This window comes from Mya arenaria, chromosome 7 (assembly GCF_026914265.1).
Source record: "Mya arenaria isolate MELC-2E11 chromosome 7, ASM2691426v1".
Lineage (NCBI taxonomy): Eukaryota > Metazoa > Mollusca > Bivalvia > Myida > Myidae > Mya > Mya arenaria.
This window is the reverse complement of record NC_069128.1, coordinates 18,238,447-18,258,293: the sequence shown is the minus strand read 5'-3', so window position 1 is coordinate 18,258,293 and position 19,847 is coordinate 18,238,447. Positions and strand designations below refer to the sequence as shown.

General features: G+C 32.5%; 1 protein-coding gene across 1 annotated transcript; it reads left to right on the top strand.

Annotated features, from left to right (window-relative positions):
* The first annotated feature begins 588 nt into the window (after nt 1-588).
* Nucleotides 589-11,455, top strand: LOC128241593 (uncharacterized). The gene is made up of 3 exons (XM_052958597.1): nt 589-840; nt 10,301-10,866; nt 11,105-11,455. The coding sequence occupies exons 1-3, from the start codon at nt 838-840 to the stop codon at nt 11,178-11,180; spliced, it is 645 nt and encodes a 214-aa protein (XP_052814557.1). The 5' UTR covers nt 589-837; the 3' UTR covers nt 11,181-11,455.
* The last annotated feature ends 8,392 nt before the right edge of the window (nt 11,456-19,847 follow it).

The following is a 19,847-nucleotide window of genomic DNA, read 5'->3' as shown; positions in this document are numbered from 1 at the left end:
TTGCTAAGGTGAAATCAATGAAAACAAACATTTTCTGTACAGTAAAAAATATAGAAAAAAGTAAAAAAAAATCGTCCAAAAATTATTATATGCATATGCCGAATAAATTTGATGAAATACAGTGGGTTTTTAAGATATTCGTTGATTTTATTTGATTTGATTTGATACAGATATGGTAAAAACACACTAAGTTTTCAAAAAGAATATAATAAATTTTATTATATGAATACGGCCCGGGATTGCCCCTGTCATGTCTAATGCTTTATCTATATATTGTGCATGGATTTGAATACCGCATAACGCATAACATACGAACATGACAAAACAAAAACAACACTTTCTGCGTATTTGAAGAGATCAAATTTCAATGATCAACTCGGGCCATTCAGATACGCTTGTAGGCTTTTGCAAAAACTATGCCAGAAATTGACTTTTAATACTATGAAAGGGATTGTTTATCATGTGGCACATTTGATAGACAGCACTTTCAGATCGCGGTTAGTTATTAATATTTAAGGCTGTATGCGTGCCTCCAGTTGGGCGAGAGTTGTACATGCCCACACATACCATGTATTGGAATTCAAATCTATTAAACTGGCGGAAAATGGAGTTAGCTATTATTCATTTTTAGATATCTTATTGGACAGTTCCGTTGGTTGGTGTAATAATTTAACTGGTTAATATTGAATTGTTATTCCTATAAATTTTCAGTTTATAAAACAGTCGTCATAGGTAGAATGACACTTGTATGAAATTACTGACGGCGGAAACAAAATATTGGATGAACAATTCAGAAGTTGATGTAAAGACTGACAACGTTATCAGGATTGTACAGAAATGGTAAGAATTATATATATTTTTTATATTTCCTGATATTTTATTTTGTTGATTATATTATGAAATAATAATAATGATAATAATAATAATAATAATAATAATAACAATAACAATAATAATAATAATAGTGGTGGTGGTGGTGGTGGTGATGATGATGATGATGATGATGATGATGATGATGATGATGATGATGATGATGATGATGATGTCGAGAAGATGTGTACTTAATTAAAATAAAATCGAACATGAGAATATGTATATCGTTTTAAAAAGAAAATAATGTGAAAAAATGGAATTTTAAAAACAAGCCGTGACCATTTCATTTTGACAAAACAATAGTTCATTTTTTAAAGGCTAGTATGTATGTGTATCTTATGGGTTTGAAAAATGCATATACGAAAATTACAAATTATCTGCGCGATCAGCGAGGTTTATTTTATTACATGATATGGTGTGTTTTTTTATATAATTAAAGTTATAAAGAAATATGTTCGTAGACATCCTAGATAGTTAACTTTTTTCCCTTAAATGGATACCATGTCATTTATAAAAGCAAAATATACAAATTGATACATACAAAAATAGTTTAACATTCTATAAAAATCGTAACTAATATCATCAAATCTAATAAAGTACCATATGAGATCTAACAGTACGTTTTTAAAAAAACAAACAAATTATATGAGAGACCATTCGCTGTCAAAAGGGTTTTCATGTTTATTCTATAGATAAAAAGTAGAAACCTGACTGCAGAGTTTATCTTGTTAGATAACGCAAACTAATTTAAAGATAAAATACTTAAAGAAGCATGTTGATAATGGATAGTGGCTATGCTACGATCTAAATTTTATCATTTCAACAACAAAAAACTACTTTGAATCTCGTAAAAGGATCTATTTAGTTATTTTTGCAATCACAACAAATAACACTATAAACACCAATCAATGTCTTATTTGTTTTTTATCCATAATTTTTTTTGAGACATCTTTATTTGTATTAATATAAACAATATGTCGCTCAAAATATTAAGTAAAACCAAACGCATAAGAAATTAAGAATACATTAATTACGAAAATGTCACATAATTTCTTTTAATTGAAAGGAAAAAAAAACACGATGGGATTCGAATCTCTACCTACAAGATTTGAGCGCTTAATAAATCTTTACCTTAACCACAATGCAATCGCATGGGAAATTTAAGCACATATTTATCACTTTTGAAATAACAGAGCAGAACTGAACACAAGTTTATTTCCACACATAACATCACACATGATAATTATATACATCAATGAAGTAGACTATGATAGCCCATGGTCATATTTCATGACTAAACAGTTGCTTGGCGGTTTATATAAGTGTTATGTTCATTTGAAATTCTTTACAGTAACACATTCGTTTACTATTTATATTTAAACACTTTTTCAGAAATAACATAACGAATGGTACTAGTCCTCATTAATTAAAATCACACTGCTTACCTCTATAGACCATCTTATGTTGACAACAATTTTAATTTGAAATCTGATACAATCAAAAATCAGAATCGGGCTTTATTTGTTCGATACGAAAGCAGTTCGGCGAGGCTCATAATAAACCATAGGAGTTCGGCGAGGCCCCTAAATAAACCATATGAAAACATTGCTTTCATTTAGTTCTTCTGCATAATCTTTTGCAACGGTAAATGATATCCGTTGCCACAAGTTTTTTTCTCACGTAAGTCATAATAAACCTAAAACAGTCTGCAGCGTTATTAAATTTCATCCATCCTCGCCACATGGAAATAAAAATTGTTGGCATTCGAGGTTTTTCAGCATTTCAAGAAATAATAGCGTGCAAATAGATAATCAGAATCTTCTGCGTCTACTGTTACTTATTGCTGTCGTTTAATTATCCGTTTTTTTTTTGAAATATTGACAATTATAGTTTTCTAATAGCACATTCTATGATAATTACGTTTTGGTAAAGAGTAAACACATACAAGATATGAACTCGTTCTATGCCTTTATGTTGTTAAATGAGTTGAGATTGAGACTGACATGTAACTTGAGTATTTTTGTGAAACTTGATCCTTACCGAGGTTATACACGTGTCGCTTTCATCCTATTTAAGTAGACAATTGATTCAACCATCTCATTATACCAGATTTCTAGGCGTACACATGTACCAAGGTTTATGGAAATTTCTCCTTTGTTATTTTATATTTTTCAATGAAAGTTGCCGAACATACAAAATGTATCAATTTATTTTATTCAAAATATCTAAATGTATAACTTCAAACGATCGGTGAGTATAATCAGAAATCGGATACAATCAAATATCATATGTAGGCTATTCTTGTTCAACACAAAAGAAGTTACGTGTGGCAAATTTGTTTTAAAAACATATGCAAACTTCGTTTTCATTTAGTTCTGTTTCTGTGGTACAATATTTTGCAACGGTTAACCATTGTCTTTGCTTCTTGTTTTGTCCGGATAAGGAGTTGAGCAAATTCTACGAAAAACTATTTTATCAATTTGATAAAGAATTTTGTCCGAAGAAGGTGTGACTAAAATCATTTCCTGCTTACCAAAATAAATAATATCCGGTAGAAATGGCACGCCTACTAAATGAATTCTTGAAATTGGCTTGGGCTATTTGCCGCTACCTAACTCAAGGGTCATCTTTGACTTATATCATTGTCTTTATTATGTGAACTGTTTTATACGAAATAAACTTTGTTCTGTTCTGTTCTGTTCTCAAACCATCACTAACCCTAACCCTAAACCGAGTGAGGTATGCATTAAATAGCCCTACATACACCCGCCTTCTTCAACTGGATGTTATTCAGACGTAATAATATGCATATATTTTTTCTATACTCCCGAAAGAAGTTATTGTAAGGACATTCATTTTGACAGCTAAACCTACTCGTTTAATTGTAGGATTTCTGTGCTTTAATGCAAATGCTTTTACAACTTCATTTAAAATACTACTTTAGCTTTCAAACGCACAATAACATGCCTGCAAAAGGTTGATCAATCAAGCCTATGATACAAAACACCTAAAGCATGTGTTTTTAAACATATTTGAAATCGTATACGTGGACCTTTATGCGATTTTCATGTATTAAAACATTCTGACAAAATGTTTCTTTTAAATATGTGAATAAAACACGCATATGATACACGCATTGACAGGTATGGACGAATTCATGTTTTGTGATTGCAAAATGTTGAATCATCAAGCATATGATGTTTCCACTTTACCAGTAATAATCAAGAGCTGAAGCGAATTTAAATTAAATTCCTTTTCCCATGGACAATAAAAGAGCGATCGCATCCATTCCACTGTAGTTCGATATTACCGGAAAACCCATAGATTGAACAGTATAAAATTACTGGGTTTGACACTTTAAAACATAAAAAAATCATCGTTACAGGATTTTTATTGATGTGTTTTACCTTCGATCAAACCATTAAAAGGTGATAGCGAAACCTTTGTTTAGCAACGAATTCAACAAGTTGTCGGAATTCATGATATTGGACACGCACATAATAGTCCTATTATCGCCATACATGTTGAAGGCCCTCATGTTCCATAAATCATCAAATGGTGTGTAGACTTCTCTTTGCCGACGACAGTTATTGGTAGTCACCATATCTCCCAGAGGACGCTCGCCGACCACGAACCGGCCGCCACTTAATAACCGCTCAATGCCACCACAGCCCATGAGAGTCAATTACCGTGTTGCTTCATTATACACATGATTTTTAATTGTTCTGAGAAATGAAGAATTTGAAAAGATCAAAGGTCAATCATATTATAGTGCTTTTTAACTATGCGTACGTTTTGTTTAAGATGAAAAAGGTTACAATCGATTTTATTGTGGTTTGTGATATCAAGCAACAGGAACAATTATGCGAAATGGACCCTGAAATGGAGTGCTCAGTTAAATGAAGAGTACAATAAACCTTCCATAAATAACTTAAATGATTAATTGTTGAAATCGTAGGCATTGATAATGCTGAAAATATTGCAAAAGTGCTAAAAATATAGATAATATTTTCAATCGAAAACTTTCATTTTTAAATTTAAAATTCTGGTATATCTGGTAGAAGCTATACCTAGTTTGAGACACAGCCATGAATTAACGTAAACATCATACAGTCGTATTTAAAACATGTCTAACATTCAGAATAGCATACCACTTGCCTAATCTAACTGTTGTTATTCTAACATTGTCGTAATCCTATCGCTGACGTAACGTTAACACTGACGTAACGTTAACACTGACGTAACGTTAACACTGACGTAACGTTAACACTGGCGTAACGCAAACACTCACGTGCTGTTATTTATCAAAGCTGACATAACTAAACACTGACATGCCGTTATTTCTCAAAGCTGACAGAACCTAATACTTACGTTACAAAAATAATACACAAATACTAAGCAACCCTAACTTTGACGTAAATATGAGCCTGCGTTACAACACAAACATAACTTTAATACTAACGTAGCTATACCAATGATGTACGTTCGCTCATTACCCAGACGTCTCAATTAAATCAAAACTTGGAACTGAACAAGGTGAGTCTTTTCACGTCAAAAAACACTTTTAATCTATATGACCTAAAATGCGACGGTTAATTTTTTATTGCCACTTGACAGTTATCAGGGCGTTTTTGTCGAAGCAATCAAACAACCTGTGAACAATTCGGTAGGAGAAAGTAAATTAGACATAAAACAATCTATTGCTGAGACAATATTTGATCAAACACGAATATTCTTCCGTTTGTTTACAAATGACAATTTTTGCGAGGTTTATAAACATCGTAAATTTAGTTATCAATAACGGCTTCTATTGACATTTGTACGTTGAAAACCTATTGTCTTGTGGTTATTTCAACAATAGCAATGGGTTAAGGGTTAGGGTTAGGGTTAGAGTTAGTACTCATGATATGCGTATTTCCAGAAATATAATATCTTTCGGGCAGATTACTTAAATAACCTTATCTACGAGTATATATTTTGAGGAAAGGGGAAAATATTCATAACAACAACAACAACAACAACAACAACAACAACAACATAATGATAATAATAATAATAATAATAATAATAATAATAATCATAATCATAATTATGATAATAATAATAATAATAATAATAATAATAATAATAATAATAATAATAATAATAATAATAGTAATAATGATAATGATGATGATGATAATAATGATAATGAATGCGCGTTCTTACAACTGGTAAAATTTGTAGTCGGCCACGGTTAGCAGCTCCACCTAGAGAGAGAAAGCCATGTTGCGATTTTCTGATGGTGAACGTTTACCGTCCCTTCAAAATTCTCAAAATGTCACCATTAGGTTTTTCGGAATACGATTTCGAAACGGAATCCTTTAATCCTTTGACTGTGGTGAATGCATTGTTCATCCTAGCTTTATTTGAAATCACGCCAACATAAGACAGATATATGGGTTTCTGGTTCAAAGGAGCATTTCTAAGAAGGAATTGCCTGTGAAAAAAGACAAATCGTACAAGATTAGAATGATTAGAAAGAAAATTATTTTTGCAAATCAACATTTAATGGAAAAAACAACTCGTATTAAACTATTATTTAAGAATAACTTTATTATAAATTTAATTACAAAAGAAAACTTTCTACAACCGTCCAATTACACTTTTTTATCTGATAAGTCTGTCTTATTATGAATGTCCACAGCCATGGCTATTATCAAATTGTTGGAACAATTTTATTTCTTTTACAAAGAAAAGTGATATTTTTAAATTCTAGTAGCAATAAGTGAAACCTGAAATTATTATTGCTAGACCCTATCGAAATAAACATATTATCTATTCATGACAACATTTGGATCTATAGAAACAATACTTATGTAAAAAAAACTGCAGAAACAAGGAATACACGCTTTGTAAAATAAGATGTAGCACAGGCTGCATTTTATTACAATCCCGAATAATATGAAGCAGAGTTTCTTAACAGCGTTCACAAAAAGAACCTAACCTATCATCAACTAATTTCATTTGATTTGGCAACGATTTTGTTAGTAGTATTCTGTTAACTATTCTTGTTGTAACCATTGACTGTATGAGTCTCTTGTGCAATATAATACATGACTCATATGCAACTTTCCATTTAGTATTGATATTTTCATATAGCAACAACCACTTTTGTTGACTAGTTGGTATATCAGTGGTATTAATAAACGTTAAAATCTATTAAGCTGTTTCTCCCTAAAGTATTTCACAAATACTGTATTATTTTATTTAGGTCTTCAATCCCAAACAAACTCAGAGAAAACATCATTGAGTTCTTTCTCCCGTTAGGTGTTATTTTTTTTTCTTTTCCTGTATCGAGTTCTATTGTTCACTTTCAACAGGTTTTCATCAAAGTTTAATTCACGAATTGTATTAAGATCTACATCAAAATGTACACCAAGAAGTTTAAATCTAGTATCACTTAATGACAATTTGAATTTTGTTTTAATGGATCTGGCAGAATATGTAACTACCGCAACAAAAAAACGTTCGATTTGGATAAATACGCGTCTTACTCAACGAGTTTTCAACGGTAGGAATGATATTTCAAGCTTCTCTTTGTAATTCATGCGCGAAGTTTGCATGTCAGTCTGTATATAACGTGTTTAAGGGGGATGGATCCGTAGTTTTTCAACCTCCCGGTTCTTTCGTAATGGCAAATTTCAGTTTCTGGTCGGTGCATTTTGTTTTAATATGCCGTAAAGGTCAACATAACTAGTATAAAAGTTATATTTTTCTTGTAGATGGGAATCTTACCTAATCAGATGTGTAAAAATTATTAGATTATCTCCATTATTATTATTAGGAACTATGTTCTATTGATTAGGTCCGATTGGAATTGATGAATTTTTGCACATGTTCACCTTATATTTATTTATAAATATATACTATTTTTTTTCATGAAAAATTGTGGAATAATTTTTAAAATGCCATATATTCACTATCTTGACCAAAAATCGTTACAATGCCTTATCTTAGTGGAAAAAATTCTGCACATAAATTAATAAATAGGATCTCCCTGTCTACAATATGTACCTACCTTAACAAAAATCTGACAAATATCCATAAAAATTATTAGCAACTTCAGCTTTATAAAAGACGCATAATAATCCAGCTTTTAAACATACCAGCAAACTTAAATAATGCTTAAGTGTTCTCAATAAATCTCAACGGTATAGAATCAAACGCATTTTCAAAGTCAATCAGCATAATGAGTCCAGGAGTTTTCTTATCATCACACAATAATTTCATGACATGAGACATCATCACTCAAGTGTTTTCACTTATATTCCGGCCTAAATTCAGTTTAGCCTTGATAAACTAAAACATCTGAGTTTTTTTAACTATTTGCTATGCTACCTTAAGGTATCTTATAAATAACGTTAAGCAAGTTTATAGGTCTCTATATTCACAAAAAAATGTTTGGAGTACATGATACTTCATCATATGTCAGAATAACCTCCATGGAGCTTATCCGATGTTTGTTTGATACATTATACACACAATTATCTAGTTCTTCTTTCAGATCAGAATCAGCAGATTCCCTTTCACTGGAAATATTTTCATAAAATTTATAAGATTCTTTCAAAATTTCATGTTGTTCATGTATAAAAAAACAATCATTCGTTTCAATAAACGGTATTTGTTTATCAGCAATAGTTTTCTTTTCTAAATTGCAAAACTATGTGGTAGTATTCTTCCTATTTTCTATCCAGTCTGCTATAGTTCTAATTACAAAGCCTCTTAGCTTATTGCTTCTTAATTCATTTAACTCCGTCTCTAAAACTATTAACTGTTCTTAACTTCCTTCCGTAATATTTTTGTAATTTTAAAACATCTTTTAGAATATGTATTTTCTTGTTTATTTCTCGTTTTAGACTTGTAACTAGCAAATGATATGGTTTTGCCTCTAATTTCCATTAACAAAGTTTCTAAAAATTGTTCATCATTAATTACAAACTGCATTTCTGATCTATCAATTTCCATCAAAGCATTACTATTATATACAGGAATACAATATTGTAAATAACACCACCAATCTTTCTTTTTATACATTCTAAATATTTAATTTCTAATAAAAGTGAGTTTTGTTTCAATTTCCAAAGGCCTTTTCTATGCTTGGTTACAGAAAATCATAATTTTAATGCAAAGCTATCACAAATAGGTCAAATCATCCCTGCTGAAAAGGTTTTATCCTTCTCCAAGTGTAGTTTTATCCTTCTCCAAGTGTAGTTTTATCCTTCTCCAAGTCCAAGTGTAGTTTTATCCTTCTCCAAGTGTAGTTTTATCCTTCTCCAAGTGTAGTTTTATCCTTCTCCAAGTGTAGTTTTGTTCTCTCCATGGAATTCTCTTTATGGATCTAGAAAGTGAGTTAAATTAAATTCAAAAATCTTTTCCTGGCTTTAACATTATGGTTTGTTTTATAATTAGCATTGTCTAACTCTGGGTTAAGGTCTAGGTTATACTCTCCACGAATATTATACCTTTCATTATTACTCAGTGTATCTTTTTTATTGAAAACCATACTAAAATCCATATAAAATATTTTTTTATAGTTTATCGATATGGAATTGCTTTTAAAGTTCAAAAACCAGTAATATATACGGTGAATAGTACATGTAACAAATTTTACAAATTTTGTTTAAACATTATTTAATATACAAAGTTTGTGAAGAAAGTTATATTGAATTATAATAAGTCACTCTCGTTGGCACGATGTTGCGCGAGAGTGTGGTCTTGTGATTATGGGGAAAACCGGAGAACCCAGAGTAAACCCATTTGTCCCGCTTAGCGACCACAAACTAAGCTCACATGTTCCAAGGCCGAAAATCGAACCCGGTTTCTTTGTGCTAACCACTGCACAAATCGGACAACCATGTTAGACTTTTATGGATTTTATTCCAAAGTTTTGCTCATGCAAATGAATGCCTAGATAAATGAAAACAGTTTAATCTTGATTGTTTTGGCTTTGATTTCTTTGCTCTTAAACAGGACCGAAGATTTATTGTTAGACTTCTGGGCGTGAAAGGGCTTAGCAGTGTGATAAAGCTCATTCCATTGGCCGAAAAAAATTGCACAATATAGTTATAGTTTTGTTTGAGGTAATATTGGCATAAAAAGATACATTTGGTCCATTCGTCTATAATCATAAAAAAACAGGTAGCAATTTATAATGTATTAACATTGCATTTAAAATGTATGTACCGCCAGTTCCCCAAGAGGTATTTTGTTCAAACCCTAGCATGGAATATTTCTCTTCAAAACTGAAAAAGGACCTCAGTACTAGTATAGTGCTTACCCATGAAACGGGTTCGAAAATGACTTATGTTGATCAACTTATAGTTTTCACTATCAAACATAAATTAATTTGTATACCCTTATACTTACATTATCGTCACTCTTGCAGACTAGCTTTTTGGACGTATACCTTTTGGTGGTGGCCTTGGCGTTGCTTCTGATGGAGGCTCCGGCCCTTGCACGTCGCTCATCCTTTCATCACATGCTTGGTAGGAAAAGATCAAGTCCCTGGTCGGCGTCTCCATCATCCGGCCTCTCAATGACCAGGACGCCCGATAAACGATTCGGACATGTATTTGGAAAACGAGCAGGTTTAGGGCAGTCTATGGATTTTTATGATGATATAGGCGATGACATGTCCGAAGAAAGCGATGAACCGGATTATAGTTCCTTTTCACCCGATGACGTAAAAGTGCTTCGAGAAATTTACGGTCTAAAAGACAGAAATGATCTACCAACAATGTCGGAAAGCTCATTAAGTCCGAAATTTTGGAGACGAGGAGAACCTTTGTCCAACGGATTGGACGACCCTATGACACCACCTCAACTGTCAGTAAAAGATAACGAATTGGTTGATATTGCGCCATACGGAAATGATGTCAACCCGTATGGCACAGACGACTCTGAAGAAACCGCATATATTGCATACCAGGAACCCTTTGAACAAAATGAAAGGTAAATTTATTTATTTTTGAGTATTTTAATGGATTGAATAAATAAAACTCCGGTCTGTGGAATAAAATTTAAGATGCTAGAGCTATTAGTGCTAGTTAAGTTAAGTTTAATATTACAAACTATTCAAGTTAATACATATTTCCGGATGTTTGTCATCCGAATTGAACAATTTTATTTTTAAGGACGCCTTCATCAAGCTCATTCTTCACAATAATGCATAATTGTGTTGATATTTTAGACTTCTGTCGAAGGAAAACGAAAAGGCAGCGCTGATTGGCTATCTACTATCACGTGTCCATGGACGAAGACGATGATATCTTTAGAACTCGACCCAAGTTCTAAAAAATAAACATTATCTGCTGAAGTGATTTGCACAGCGGAAAATATATAAATCAATTGTCACTTCTAAAGAAAACTATTCTTAAAAAACATTATTATGCATATGAACAAGTTGAGAATAATGTGTGACGTCATTTAAACGACTTCACGTACTGTATTTACGTGCTTGTCACTTGACCAACTTGTAACTTATGACGAATAAAACCTATTAACTTAACTCTGGATATGAATAAAAAACTGGATAGTTGAATGCGATGTTTATTAAATTAAATTAATTTAAGGTTTATAATAATAATATATACATTACATGCTCAAAAGGAAAGCGTACCCCCAGATAGTTTTAACCTTACAGCTATTTAGTATTTAGTGCTAACAACTGAATGCTTTCGGTTCCAAATGCTTCAGTTTTTAAAATGTATAAAAGTAAATATAACTTTAATGATCCAACATGATCCATAGTAATGAATAAAAGTAAACAAAAATGAAAAAAGAATCCTATTTCAACCCTGTGTTTGATTTTTTACATGTTAACACTGACATATTTCGAACTAAACACATTAAGTTGTTAGGACAAATTAGCTGTCAAGTTACGCAGTAACTGGGGTTTTAACAGTTACATGTAAGAAATGATACGTGTTTTATGCTTGCAGAAAGTTAAACCATCAAGCCTTTATCAGAATTAATCAAGAGCCGAAGCAAAATTAAATCAAATTTCTTTTGCCACGAAAAACAAACGAAGGATTACCGGAAAACCCATAAATTGAAAAGTATAAAAATACTAGGTTTGACACTTAAACACACAAAACATTATTATTTCCTTCTAAATTCATGTCTTTTACTTTCTTTCCAACAATGATAGCGAAACCATTGTTAAACAACGAGTTCAACAGATTGTTGGAATTCATGATATGTGACACGCATTGAATAGCTCTATTATCGCCATACATGTTGGAGGCCCTCTGGTTCCATAAATCATGAAATAGTGTGTAAACCGTCTTTGCCGACGACATTTATTGGAAGTCACCATATCTCCCAGGGGACGCTTTCCGACCACGATCGGCCGCCGCTCGATAACCGCTTAAGTCACCACTGCCCTAGTCCATGTAAACAGCCCCTTCAGAGTCGTTGACGATTTTTTGTTACGGCGAATCTACGCGTCAATAGTTAACTGTGCTTTTTCCGAGTCATGATCTGCGCGCTAAATATATCTAGCGGACATTCGGAACACCTCGGCTTTTTCCATCGAAAACAACCACGGATGAATGCCGGTACATCCATAGAAGTAGCGTAAATTTTCAAATAATAGTATTTATAAGTTGTGGTATTAAGCGTATTTAATATATCCAAGTTTAAACTGATTGCCAGCGAGATGAATAATTGCATTAATAATTGCTTTTCCCAAGACAGTGTTTTTATACCAAGTGATAAATTGCGTCATAAATGCTACGTCTTCCTTTATGTCTTTCTCCCCTTTTCTCTCAATATCTCTCTTTATCATGTCCGTTTCGTTTTCTCACTTCACTCCTCTACTGTCCCTTTACCCTCGATTCTCTCTCCCACAACCCCATTCTCCAACCTAATCACCCCTTCCCTCTACCCCTCTACCCCCCTCCTCCTACCCCTATTTCGACCCCTTCCCCCTACCCATACCCCCTTCCACTCCCCGCAACCCCCTACCCCACTCCCCCTATCCCACTCCCCTACCCCTATTCTCCTACCCCTCCTCACTCTCCCTGCTCCCCCTACCCAGTCCCTGCCTATCCCTTCCCCTTTCACTTCCCACCTACTCACCCCCTGAACCCACCCAAAATTGGGCAAGTATTATAAGTCGGCGCCCAGAAGGGCGCCGACTATATTTGATATTACTTTAGAAATATTCCAACTTAGGGACTAGTTCATAAATTGCAGAACAATGCTTTCAATAGTTTCCACGTTGCATGATAAAATATGAAGTTTAGTTTGTTTTATAAAATTTTACACTTTAATTGATAATGAAACCTTAAATTATAATAGCCCTGCTTATCATTTTGATTTTAAATACAACTCAGTCAGAGATACAGGCCGAGGTGTTCCGATTGATAAATAGATGAAGGTTACACGGTACTATTAAAATATCCTTTATGTCTGTAAACCTCCTACGCAGTTATCTCCCTTGGTGACAGCAAAAATGCCGAGTTTTGAACAATTAACCTTGAGCTTAATTGTTTGTTTTGAAAATGTCATTCGAAAGAATGAACTCCAGATAATTCCCCTTTGATGTATAGTATTTTTATCCCCATTCTAAAAGCTCATATGAGTGAAATGTGTTACAAAACTTGTACAAAATATAATACAAGGAATTCACATAACATGCCGGTACAAATAAAAGGTGAATTTCATGCTATTGAAATCTATGTATTAGACCATTGATTTATTTCATCCGAAGAAACGTATGTATATTTTTGTTATGATTCAGTTTAAACCGGAGGATTAGCTTGGGAAAAAAATAACCATAATGTCCTTCGAGCATATGTACACCCAACATAAAACAAAATATTATCATTGAAATAATAACCATTTTTGGTTTTCTGCATGCACGTTTTTCTTCTAATTTCATTGCGCCGACTTGATGCTATGCATCAACTTTTTCTTGTTCTAATTTGTGCTTTCATATTTAAACCGCAAAAATAGGTTGATGCATTTTACTTCATTTTTATTTTAGTGCATTTATTAATTACAAATTCATTTCTGAAATCTTACATTTTTGTTTGCTTTGACCATTAATGTCTTCTCTATATTTGCATCAATAAATTTCACTTTAAATGGGGAGCTACTCCAGCTTGAAATTCAACAAAATTTATAGCTGTGCTCGTGTTACCGTGTTATCTCGGCAAAGCTCGTGACTTCAATTTACTTCCGGTTTATAATGATAAAGTAATCAAAATGTCAGTTCTGTTTAGTTCACTCCTCTCAGTGACGTGCAAATCGTGTATTTGATAAACTGAAAGGTTAAAGCTACACGTTGAAATGATTTTATAAACATGCGATGCTCCATTTTGTATAATTTTGCTGTAGGGTAAATTTTATTGATTTCGTACTGAATATTGGGATGGGTATTTTTCAGTATTTCTCTCCGCCTGCTTTTTTGATAAATGACGCTTTCATTGATATTTTTATTTTTTTTTCTGAGATTTCAGTCAAATAATTGTCTTGTCACTGTAGATGACATCTAGCCACTATGACTGGCGTTCACGACACTCCATATGGCCGCTTCAATGTCTTTGAAGTTTTGTGTTGGTGAGTCTTCGCGTCCATACGCCTCCTTGTGTTTCTCTAGTAAAGATCCTAGCGCTAATGTAAATCTAGCGGAAATATAACATTCTGTTAATCTGTGTCAACCTGGGATCCTAATTTCGATATGACCACATCAGTTCACAAACCGCTTTTTCTTTGCCGATACAGACTTACCACAATGCGGTTGAGATAAACAAGGAGGTGCAGGTTAATAGTATTTATTGTATTTGTTATCAAATTCAAATGACTGTAGTAATAGCATGAAGACATGCCATTCGATAACACTGCCTTAATTTACAGTAATTAAGGAAGCACAAAGGCAAGAAACAACCACTTGCTTATTAAGAAATATTACTAATCGTAATTGTATGTATCACATTTTTTTTGAGTCTTGTCTTAAAATGACTAAAACTAACAATAATAAAAATAGCATATTTGACAGAAATAAATTCTTTTATATATTTGTATTTCCTCCAGTCATGCACGAAGAGCACACATTTGAACTGCTTCCAATAGTCCAGTGCCCCTGTAGCTGAAAATGCAAATAAAGGAGAAAAATATGCACAGAAATGATTTCTGCATGTTTGTCTTGTTTGGTATCTGTTGTGTATGAAAGACAAAGTATAATAAAAAAACCTGTGCGAAATGTGATTTTTGGGGTAACAATTTGAAAAATGTAGGCCAAAGTATGAATTTCTTGAATTTCAAGGCCAAACATCTAGATTCTGATATTAGCTTTGTGATATAGCTTACACGTCCATATTGTTCCATTCATGAGATGATGAAAACAGTTGTTTTGGGTAACCAAACTCATATTTCAGCTATTTTTGATTTTCACTTCAACATTTATATGTTGATAATTATTTATCATATGTTAAGAAACACGATGTTGATAAAATCTGTTTTATGTTTTACAAGATACAGGGAAATATTCTTGTTTTATTGTGGAATAATAGCCGTTAATGACATAATATTTTCAGATTTTATTTTAATTTGTCGTCTTCTATATTTTCCTAAGTATATACTAAGATATAAACAATAACATTCTCAGAACATTTTTTCAGAAATAGTAGACTCATATCCTTAATAAATTATTATTCTCAGATCATAATTGAAATTTTGTATTGTTTTTTTCTGCACGCAAGATGATTCATGGTCAATTTAATCGTGTTGTTGGCGTATAAATGGTTTCTTATTTCCGCTTATGTCAACAAATATACGGTAGGTAGCAACACTTGTAAAGGTAACTTTTTGTTTTGACTTTTCTTTATTATTTCAAACTACATTAGAATACAACCTATATTTTCAGCCAATCAAATTGCAGAAGGGCAATTATTAAGTACTATGCTTAATCATTACGAATTTCAACGTTCGCGGGTGTTTAAAGGTCCACCTACAGCCGCTCATCCGATTAACAATCCTTGTGTCAAAGTATGCGTTGGAAATGTGCCAATATCAGCCAAATCTTAATCATTAAAATGTTACTTCATGTCATCTAGTTATATCGTATCCCAGTACGTATATAGCACTGACATATTTTTCAGCGCGATAACATATTGCCCGATTTGACAACTCTAACTTTTGTCCGAATCAGCCGATTTTGACATCAATGCTTTCAATTGTCATATCAAATAAGTCACAATAGATCCCAATTGTTTGCAAAACTTCCGAAATGTTCATTTTCTTCAATCGTAACGCTTTTAGTCATTAAACAACAATTTTCGAACGTATATGAATATTAAAAAAACTGCGATCTGATCTTTTATCAGCAGTCTTATATCATTGGTTTTCAGAAATTTACGCAAAATTGGGGTCATTCCAAGACAAAAAAAAGTTGTCAAAGTGGTCGATCTGTAAGAGCGCAGCTTTAATATGACTTATGAGTCATAGTTTTACCTATATTGCAAACCGAAAGTAAATCGAAAACATAAGTGAATGTAGACCATTTTTAATAGAAATATAATACACATGTTCGCCTAACTATGATAAGCAGATAAAGTTGAGCAAATGTTTGAATTTACTACCTGTTGTAAAAGCTTTGGTACTTTCAGATACACTTTAAAAGTCTTCATTACATATTGAAATGAGAAAAAATATTTTTTGGGATGCATAACATAAATAAATTATGTCAGATTTCCAACATTCAAATGCGAACCTATTGTGTACAGCAATACGAATGTTTTAGTGAACTTTTGTAAGATAAGACCAACAGGATTTAAAATTTCAGTGGAGGAGTGGGGAGGGGGTTCTCTTGACATTGTTACTGTCAGTGTCATTTGAACATATCGTTATCAAATTACTTCAAACCAGCACACGGAAGGGGAAAATACACACAAAAGAAAGCGGCAAAATATACGGTCCGTCGGATTAATAGAAACAAACAATACCGTATCACAATTTTGTATAAAGAAACAGGAAACATAATTCCAAGCAAAATTCTACTGCTAACAAGATTGTTATATTCTTAAGTGTTTTTTTTCCGATGTCATCTCTTAAGAAAAAAAACACTATTCTTTTTTAAGCGTCTACTGTAAACACAACACCTCGATTCATACAAACGCCGGTTAACATTGCCAAATAATGTTCATATTTTTATGTATATACATCTTTAATATGAATTGGTAAGAACATCTTTATCACTGTTTTCGTATGAAACAAAACCAAACATTAAAGAAAAAAAGTTTATTTTCTGTAACAAAGAAACAAACAAAACACACTGCCGTAGTGCCTCTCAGGGGAGTCGGTTTACACCCGAAACATATGCCATTATCACGTGAAATGGATCCTGAAATGGCGTGCTCAGTTCAATCACGATAACAGCATACCTAGCAAGCTTTAAATGATGAATTGTGTGAATAGAAAGCATTCAGTTAACTTAAATATTTAAAAAAAACTGCTTCAATGCGTTTACTTAACCAAAATTTAAATGCTGCTTCTTCGATCGAAACTTTGAATTTCAAAAACAGTTTGCTGATATATCCTGCTTACAAGGCCCGCACGAAGCAGTCAAATGATTAGACTATAGGTATTTTACATGGCCGAGGATTAAGATAGAAACACTTAAACTCGAGCAAAGTTTTTTTTAGCAAAAAACCTGCGCGAGGGTTGGGATGGACCTATCTTACATGAGCGGCCATGTTCGATGCTTTTTATCCAATCTCAATTAAACAAAATATAAGAGTGTATTGTTTTCGCCTGAACACTTTTTCGCGTAGTTTTTTTAAAGTTCCGAACGGTTACTTCTTTATCTATTCTAGTGGGCACGATAAGGATTTCCAGGATGGCCAAATATTTGGATTTACTAATTAGGGGTGGGAGAAACATATCCTGAGTAAAATTGAATATTGACACTCTTCCATCCCTTATCTCAATTTTGAAAATAAACTTCTCAAGCGCTGATTGCATCGAAGAGAATGACCTTGGTCGGTGGAAGCTGCGTAAGGAAGTTTATGTGTTAGATGACATGATAAAACAGTTTAATAACAGCCAATCACTCTTTTTGTCTTTCTAACTTACTCCTTATACTAACGGAACTTAAATTTGTGACTCAGTCGTAAATTGACGCTTACTTCATAGTGTCTTTTTAAAAAAAAATGCTAGCATTGACGATAGCCTAACACTTGCGTAATCTAATATTGACGTAAACCTAACAGTGACGTAATCCTCACACTGACGTTGCTTGAATATTGATAAAAACCGCGCGAAAATTTAAAAAATGACGTCATACGGGAAACAAAATTAAACGACGTCATTGCATTTTCTTTCCGGCATTATATGCGTTTATCTTACTATTTTTACAATGAAACAGGTAAAATCTGAGGAAACAGTCAAATTGAATTTCGATAAACTCACTGTTTTAAACGGTGACTTTATGGAGATATTATCCAACGTTTGAAATCAGTATAATAACATCCACAATAATAATTATTAATTAAATGATTTATCTTTTTTTAATTAATTTTATTTTATTTTTGATTATTATAAAAGCATTAAATATAATAATCAAAAATAAAATAAACTAAAACTAATTAAAAAAGATAAATAATTTAATTAATAATTATTATTGTGGATGTTCTTATACTAAGATTTTATCATGGTGAATGATTTCTCTTCCTTCAAATGCTTGTTAGTTATTTTTCTGCTCCAAACATCACCCTTCGTTACTGGCTATACGACCTGGAAACGGTTGCAAATGGATACATTTAATCCTTTTACAGTTGTAAATGCATCTTTGAGTCTAACTTTATTGTAAGATACGTCACACACGTCAATGTAAGACAGAAATATATGTTTATGATCAAAAGAAACAATTCTAAAAAGAAATTGGCTGGGAAACTAACACCTCTCATAAGATTTTTCAACAAAGAGGTTTCATCCGCATGTCTTTTAAATCAACTTTGATGGGAAAAGGACATATTTTCCATCTTGAAATACTTTAATCGAAATCAATTTTAAAGTCAAGGCTTGAAAAATTCATGCATAAAACACAAACAAAAATTTAGAAAGTGTTCAAAATTGATGAATATTTCACTCAATTGTAAGAAAAGTCAGAATTTAATTTTTTTAGACACAGTTAGAAATTGGTGAATTTCTCAATCATTTGTATGAAAGGTCAAAAATAAAATAAAAACAAAAGTTTAGTCGGTGTTCAGTTCAGTTTCTTTCATAACCTTTAATAATATTTTTGCAGTTTGACGCGCAAATGTCAAGGTCCCCATTAGGGGTATGAAAATAATGGAAGATATATATATAGATAAATGCACTGTAGTTAAGGTATTGCAGTTCATGAATATATAGTTCTGATAAACAATGACGTTTTGATCAAGAAATGACACATTTGATGATATCCAATGGCTAAGATATCAAACGTTTTTATTCTAAATTGTTTTCAAACGTTATTATTATGGTTACACAGATGGTCATCGTAAGATGGGTCCATAGGTTCATGCTCTGAAGGAGTACTTAAAAAAGGCATTGCCTGTAACGAAAAATACAACTAGTCGAACAGACAAAATTGAACACTTTTGACGCATTTTGCGATCTCGCAAAGCAGAGCAAGATTGATGCGCCGACGCTTGTTCGTTTTCTCAGTTAGTGAAGGGATACAACTCGATTAGTAGTTAAGCCAGTATTTTGGGATGTCATGCAAATAACTAAAAAAGGAAAATACGACTGATCCACATTTTGGTATGGCCGTAAATAAAAATGTTACACTTCGTTTTGATTTGTCTCTATCAAATTGTTCTCTTTACTATACGATAAGATTATAGCATGAGGGCCAAATAACAAAAAGAAAGAAACAACAGGCGTTTCATTAGCTTTGTTTTATGAAATTACCTTTTATGACAAACAGTTTGTATTTGTTTTCT

What these genes read in the sequence shown, in the direction of transcription:
- LOC128241593 (XM_052958597.1), top strand. An exon ending in CCCTTTGAACAAAATGAAAG is followed by an intron (nt 10,867 to 11,104) that starts GTAAATTTATTT and finishes TTGATATTTTAG; the next exon opens with ACTTCTGTCGAAGGAAAACG.